General features: G+C 35.8%; 1 protein-coding gene across 2 annotated transcripts; it reads left to right on the top strand.

The window, feature by feature from the left end:
- Positions 1-3548: 3548 nt before the first annotated feature.
- On the top strand, positions 3549-6287 carry LOC137268499 (uncharacterized). Of its 2 annotated transcripts, XR_010955039.1 has the most exons (5): positions 3549-3722; positions 4484-4543; positions 5068-5157; positions 5338-5475; positions 5905-6287. XR_010955039.1 is itself a non-coding variant. In XM_067803060.1 (4 exons), the coding sequence occupies exons 1-4, from the start codon at positions 3714-3716 to the stop codon at positions 6208-6210; spliced, it is 513 nt and encodes a 170-aa protein (XP_067659161.1). In that variant the 5' UTR covers positions 3549-3713; the 3' UTR covers positions 6211-6287. The 2 variants fall into 2 exon arrangements, 1 of the variants encoding a protein (XP_067659161.1); XM_067803060.1 differs by lacking the exon at positions 5068-5157.
- Positions 6288-7837: the final 1550 nt, after the last annotated feature.

The following is a 7837-nucleotide window of genomic DNA, read 5'->3' on the forward strand; positions in this document are numbered from 1 at the left end:
AGATAAAAATTCAGCTGTTTCAAATTGTCAAACTCAGTTTGAGATTTGAGTTAAAACTTAAGTTTGTTTCGAGAAATCGGGCCCTGATTAGAACTAGTGGCTAAATTTGCAGACAGCAGGAACAGTGAGAATATTACTTCACATAAGGTAAATATGGCTAAGAAATGGATGGCAATAATACTAAAAACACCCAAAAATGCAATCTTTGTGATTTTTGTTCTTCAAGATTACATGGAAAGTATCTAATTCTTTACCTTCGTCTTTGATGCCAGTGTCAGAGTGTTGGGTGTCAGATATTTCATCCTCAGTTTCAGAGTTCTCCTGATCTGAATCATTCACAGGTCCTTGGTTTCCCTTGGCTTTGTTATTGACATTTGTTTTATTCTTTGCTAAAAATACTTGGACAGGCTCTTCTGTAGATTTAGACACATTGCTTCTCGTCACCCCTGGTCCTTGCTGGTTACTTTTTTTTTTTTTTTTCAAGAATTCCTGGTCAGATCTTGTATCATAAACACCATCTGTTTCACCATCACTTCTGGATTCTGTCATTATAGCAATGAAAAAAAAAATAAAATAAAAAATGACAGAATGGACATATAAAATATAACTGGTTGTATGCCCAGTACACTGTCACTGAATTTGAAAATCAGTGTTTGCCCAAGGCATGAAAATTTAGGAGTCATCATGACTCACTGGTTTCATGACAAGGAGTCATGTGCACATTTCTGGGAGTCAAGTTCAGTTGGGAACTTTCAAGACATTGTTTGATAATGACAAAACGAACAAGGTAAGGTAGGCCAGGTATTTAATCAACACTAAACAGTTGACTGGCAAACAATACACTAACACAGCAAAAATAACTTGGTTTCCGTTCTTGCGGAAACCTGATGGATACTGGGTAATGTAGGTTTCCGCTAGGTTTCAGTTTCAGGAAATGCGCAATGAGAGTTTCCGCATAGTTTCCACAACTGAAACTAACAAGTCTTAGTTTCCGTCATGTTTCCGTCAACTGAAACTGTAGTTGGAAGTTTCCATTTAGTTTCAGTTTACTGAAACCTTTATAGCTGGAGTGAGTACGTTTCTGGTCTTGCGGAAACCTTGTGGATCTTGGGTAATGTAGGTTTCCGCTAGGTTTCTGTACAAGGAAGATGACAATGAGAGTTCGCTTAGTTTAGAAAGCTGAAATATGTTGTATTATCTTGTTATATTTATTACATATTTATTTGAACAAAAAACAAACTCTGGAAATGTTATGATTCAACTGTTTCATTTCCTAGAAAAGCTCACATTTTAATGCAACAGGGTAGTTGCAGTAGTACACAATTCGCTGTATTAAGAAACTGGGGCGCTCAGAGAAGAGTAACAGAATTCTCTCCACACAAGCATTGCTCAGGAAGTAGGCACACTGAATGAAGACGAGCTAGCCACTACACAAAGTGCTTTGTTTTTCTGTAGATGTTTGTTGGTGTATGCGAGTCCTGGTTAATATCTGGCGAAACATCTGAATCCGAATCAATCAGGCTCTCACATTGTGGTGGTAATAGCTCGCAAACCTTGAATGTGCTGTTAATATCTTGGTCACTGTCAGTGTCTTTAAAGGAAAAGGACATTCAGTTTGAATCATCAGTTCAACTGAGAGACAATTCACTGAAGAAAAGCTTGTAAAATCTAACATTTCCAATGAATGAAACACAGCAATATATATGATAATGCAGAAAACATGTATTACAAATATTAAATACGTATTACCATGCTCACTTTCAGTTATTACAGTTACATGTATGATACATACATTAAATATATTAAACATGGATAGCAACGTGACAGTGCAAACTCGATTTTTAGTGAAATCTAAAAATTCTTTGATGACTAACCTGATGAAACATTTGTCATTCACCCGAAAAATCTTTACAAACTAACAAACATCTTGTCGTTACGGAGATGGAGATAACGTGTTTTTCTTGAAACAGGCGCCTGGCAGTGAGGACAGAAAAGCCGTATTTCTCCTGGAATTTAACATTTATGTATATGTTACGCTTGAATCCATGTGCGGTTACACTTTGAGTGAGGTCAAAAAGGTTTGTTGTATGTATTTACATAGTGTCTGCTTCATTATAAAGCTATATGAATAATATTGTTATAAAAGAGATTCCCTTACCGGGCATATAACAGATAATATAGCGTGAATTATAAATACCAATGAAGGCGTCTTGTCATTCTCCGAGTTTGTTAGTCCACAATCCATATCTGTAAATCAAATAACTGACACAATGATTCTTTCAGAAATATGAAACTTGAGGTGTGATGATAATGTCAATGCATTGTAGGGCTAACACATGCAACATGTACTGATGGACAAGGTTTTAATGGTTATAAAACAAATATCAAATCATCAAACTGATTAACTGGTACAACTGGATACACAGAACTGACACAGAACATAAGATACTAGATAATTTGATGAGCTAATAAATGTATGATGTGACTTGGTTGAAATATTTCTGGAGTACAGATTGTATGAATAGATATAACGAAGACATATATACGGAATATCTCTGGGTACCCATGTTAAAACAAATATTGTAGAAACCAACCATATTTCTGAAACTTATTTCTCGTGATTTTAGGCTGTCTTTCTTGACAATTACTTGTCGCAATGTCAACAAAGAACTGTGCCCCTGCGGCAGAAAGTGCCACGAATAGTCTACAGAAATTATGCATGTACAAATCATAGCCAAAGGGTCAGTGGGATTGTGCTTCATTCTTCATTCACATTGACAAATGAATTAAGGTTTGAAAGAAATTGTGACACATCACCAAATTATTTAGTAATAGTAGTAAAGGTATTCATCAAATTAACGTAAAGGGTAGATATATAACTGTATAACTGTATAACTGAAAAGAACAAACAATGTTAATATTTCTAACCCCCGTGCATGTTTTGAGCACTGTGCGTAAATTACTTACACGGTACGTGGAGAGGGGTGGGGGTGGGGTCCATCCAGCAGAAATATATCCGGATACTACCTTCTCCTGGCAGGATTTTAGAAAATAACTTATTTGCCACAATAAAGTTTCCCATGAGTGCTAAATCAGTAGGACTCATGACGCTCGGGCCTGTTAAAGTAAGGTGAACATGTTTTCACAATTAATCACTGTTAATAATCACAAGGCCTACATATTGATGCTTGGCACTGAGAAAAAACAATCAGTGACGCTAATGCGATGAAAAGACTGCTAAAACCATAACTGCCCACTGTTGTCACTTTGAGTACTTACATTCAATCCGCTGAATTCCACTTTTCACACTCCCCTTTGATGTCGGCAATGTAAACAAATAAACGAATGGCGACAGGATCACGTCCACGCGAGACTATCTAATTGTTACAAAAACAACTCACAACAGGGTGTACCTTCCTCTTTTGTTGTAGAACGCGGAAATCTACTTTCAAATGGTCACATTAGATTTATTTTTAAAAAAACAATGACAAAACTGTGTATTTCCCGTGAGTGTTAGCGAGACGCCATCTTGTTTGGCGGGTAGGAACAAATTTGTTTTCCTAGCAATTGTTTTCAAAACTTTAAGCATAACATGGCTGCGTCGTGTAAACTTTGCCATGGCCACCTCACTTTACCCAAAAGCACTCGGCGAAAGAATTCGCGACTTGGAGTAGAAAGCAGAGAACGGATGCGAGAAACTCGGAGTACCTCGGATGTGTCAGGTAAGACCGAGGGTTATTTTATTGTCAAATAACGTTTAAAGAATTATTGCGTTAATGACAGAAATCCGGATAGATTCTAAAGTTTATCCCGAGAATGTATATTTTCGCTCGTATTATTTTTAAATATAGGCCTGAAAAATAAGTTTGTGTATATTCCATTTCAATAGATCGACATGGTATAGATAAACCAAGCTTGTATTTGTAAGTAACTATCTTAGTACTAACCACAAGTATTTATTTAAGTTTAAAGGGGCAGACTTTTGACTTTAGTGCTCCTGTTAATAGTTTGCAAATTTTAGAGTTGCAACTCGGTTAACACTTGTACAAAAGGTGTTTGGGGGGGGGGGGGGGGGTGAATTACGATCTGCATCACAAAGATCCGCCATATGTAGTGGTTCACTCATGGGTTTACTGGGTATTGCAAGATATATTTCACCAATTCAGATATTTTAAAGAATGATAAAAGTGATGGGCTTTTACAATGGCAACATTTCGGTGTAATTTATTAAATGCAATCCTGGATCATTAGTGAAATGAAATTGTTTACCCCCAAATTCGCTCAGAGGGGTCAGATGTGTTTCTGAACTATTTGAGGCAAACACTAAATTCATATAAGAAACTGTTAGCTTTGCGTAGGATACATTTGAAATTTCATGTAATTTTTCAGTAATTTAAGACATATGTGTTGAGCATAATCATATATATATACCAGTTATATATATATACCTGTTATATTTAACGTATTTGATTTAATCTTTTAGGCTGTTGTGAGAAAAATCTTGACACGACTGCTCCTGGAGGATCACCCTTGTCTATCGAAGGTATGTGCTCATGTTACTAGGTAATTTCACTTTGAATATTTCATTAATTCACTTCCCTACGTACGTTTTCTCAAAATGAAAAATACATGAAAGTATCATTTGCAAATAGATTTGAATAGACGGTAAACTAAATCAGTTTAACATTACACCTGTGTGAAATTGCCATCAAACTGACCCCTTGATTTTACAATGCTTAATTGCTGCAAGGTTATGTCATGTGATATAACTAAACTTCTTTTATCATGATCTTTATGTCAGTTACCGGTTGCATAACTTTGGCAAACAGCATGTGCATAGAATTTGCACGAAATAACACAAAGGATGGTTAGCCTTTTTGGAAGTTATTTTAAATCATTTAACTACAAAATGGTAAACTTTCAGAACAATATATGTATTCAAAGTGATAAATCTGTAGTTTACTTGGTTGTATAATTTTCACTGACGATCTTTAATTTTAATTAGACATTGTGTTGAATGCATGATTGAATGAAGTGCAAAGAAAATGACATTTGTTTTTATTTCAGTAAAGCCGGTGACGAGGACTCATGAATATAGTAGTCAAAGAAACAAGTGACTATATCACGACCAAGGATGGTCAATAGGATCTTGTGAAGGTAATTTTTACTCACCTGCCTGTCATTATAAATAGCTAATGGTTTAATTAATAGTGTAAAGACAGATTTATGGATGTTAACTACAGTTACCCAGCCAGCATGGCATATACAACCTTTGCCTAACAGATGAACTAAAATGTGTGAAACATGCTGTATAGTACTTTAAACAATTATTTTCAGAAGCGCTTTGTAGAGTGTGGCGGAACAGGCGTGATGATCTCAGTAGACAAGAAACCGGAAAGAAAGTGTCACACAGAACAGCAGCAAAAAAAAAAACAACAAAAAACCCCCCCCAAAATACCAAAAAGAATGAAATCCGTAAGTATATCTATTCGAATAATAACATGTAACAACTCTTCTCATTACAATGTCTGATGACATATTCTAAGTTCCGGAAATATACATTTAAAATGTTTATGGATTATTGCTTTTTACATTCTTAAGATATGTAACACATGATTCAGATCATAATTTCATAAATCATAACATAAGAATCAAGTAAGTTAATGATGATATATAAACATATTACTACACTTCAGTGACTACATGTCACTACATGTCACTTCAGAGCAACAGATTGTGTGTCCATAAGAAAATAGGATATGTCATTAAATGTGATGAACTGCTTAACTTGTGTTGGGGTGATTAATCAAGTAAATAATTTTTCACGACACTTCCTTTTTAATAATTTGCAATCCATCTTGGCATTATGGTTTATCTGTTGATTGATTTTTGTTTAATTTTCAGAAAATTGCACTGCGCATGAAAAGCCTGAAAACTATTGACTGGCCAGATCGACGAAAAGAAAGGGTTTCAACTATACTTACCTTGGAAATGACATCACCAGTTGTGAGTGATGAAGAAGATGCCAATTTATTAATCTCTTACCCCTTTACCTGGGAATCTAAACTTAAGACGTCTGCACTGGACTCAGCCACAATTTTCAACGCCACCACCAAAGCTAAGGCCAACATGAAGACCAGGATGCGGCATCCAACCAGAATGACAGAGATATCCGCTGAAGGATGCCCAAGTGGGCTAGTAAATAGCTAATCGATCACATGAACGGAATTTTATCTGTGATCAATTAAATTTGAATTATTCTCAATGTAAAACTTTAATAGTTTTGATATTCTGATTGTATTTCAATTAATACAATTTTATTCGATCTTAATTTTTATCTATTTTCCAAGATACCTTTATTTACTTTAAATACATTTTTTGTACTTTCAATGTAACCTAAGTTCTTTATTGCATTTTATTTCATTGTTGTATTGTATTGCATGGTGTGTGTTATTATATGTTTAGCATTGACTGACTGGGATGTGTTTTTCTGTGTCAGCTTGAGGAGGTGCAGGAGGAGTCAAGGGATGCAACTGTTATAGCATGTTTTTAGAAATATTTTTGTCATAAGTTACAAATGTTGATCTGTTATCTAGTGCTGTATCTTTTTATTATTTATTAGATATATGTTTGATCCATATTTGTCTGAAAATAAAACAGTGAATCTTATTGTATCTTTTGTTTTTCTTTATGTATACTCGATGATTTTACACAAACTCCTTATATTGTCTTTGCCAACCAGGAGTAACAAGAATGTTATATGCAATGACACACATTGAATGACTCCTGTGAACCCGAGTAAATGAAATGCTGTGGATAGTTTTCTGGCAACAGAAACTCTGCGGAAACTATGTAGGTCAGTTTGTAACTGAAACTCTGCGGAAACCTGATGGAGTCTTGGTAACTGAAACTCTGCGGAAACCTGATGGAGTCTTGGTGACTGAAACCCTGCGGAAACCTGATGGATCTCTAACTTAACTGAAACTCAACGGAAACTTGTTGGAGCATGGGTAACGGATACCGTGCGGAAACCCTTAGAAAGTGGGTAATTGAAAGTTTCCGTCATTGCGGAAACTCAGTGTAAAAGAACGGAAACTCACTGGATTCTTGGTGGAAACTTAAGTTTCAGTCCACTTTCCGTCAGGTTTCCGCACTGCGGAAACCAGGTTATTTTTGCTGTGTAAGTAGATTCCAACAACAGCAAATTACAAGTCTTGGGCCCACTTGCACAAAGCAATCTTAACGTTATGACTATCTTAAGCCTATGTTGGAGAATGGGAGTTACAATCATTGTAGTGCTAAGACTGCTTTGTACAAGTGGGCCCTGGTATTTTCCCCCAAATTACAGCCAGACCACAGGGCAAAAACTTGCCAGTCCCTGACCAAAACATACCTGGCCACAAAAATACCAATTTACTTATAATAATTAAACTAAAACTTGCAAAAGCTAATGAGAAATGCAAAAAGAAATCACTGTTTGGTTGTGGGTGAATTAATGATTTATATACAATGTATCGAAAGAAATTACAGTGAAATTCTGAAGTTTGATTGCCCAAGAGACACAGATATGGGTACTTGACGTTGATCAGCAGGATAGTCCTTCACCTCCAAATAGTTTTTCCAAAGATTTAGTCGTATTTCAAGATCGATTGATCTGCATTTAAATCTGTGGATTTCCACAGATTCGTGGGAATTCCAATCCCTGCAGACAAGACCAAAGAGAATATCACAGGACCTGGGCATTCATCTGGGGCTAAACATGCAGGAAGAAATGGATGTGAAAATACTATTTAACCGCTTAGAAATAGATGGCATGAATAGACTTTTGGCATTAAAT

This window comes from Haliotis asinina, chromosome 16 (genome assembly GCF_037392515.1).
Source record: "Haliotis asinina isolate JCU_RB_2024 chromosome 16, JCU_Hal_asi_v2, whole genome shotgun sequence".
NCBI lineage: Eukaryota > Metazoa > Mollusca > Gastropoda > Lepetellida > Haliotidae > Haliotis > Haliotis asinina.

Excerpts from the sequence above, each read along its gene's own strand:
- LOC137268499 (XM_067803060.1), top strand. Across the intron at positions 4,544-5,337 it reads ATCACCCTTGTCTATCGAAG|AAGCGCTTTGTAGAGTGTGG; the intron begins GTATGTGCTCAT and ends AATTATTTTCAG. Across the intron at positions 5,476-5,904 it reads TACCAAAAAGAATGAAATCC|AAAATTGCACTGCGCATGAA; the intron begins GTAAGTATATCT and ends TTTAATTTTCAG.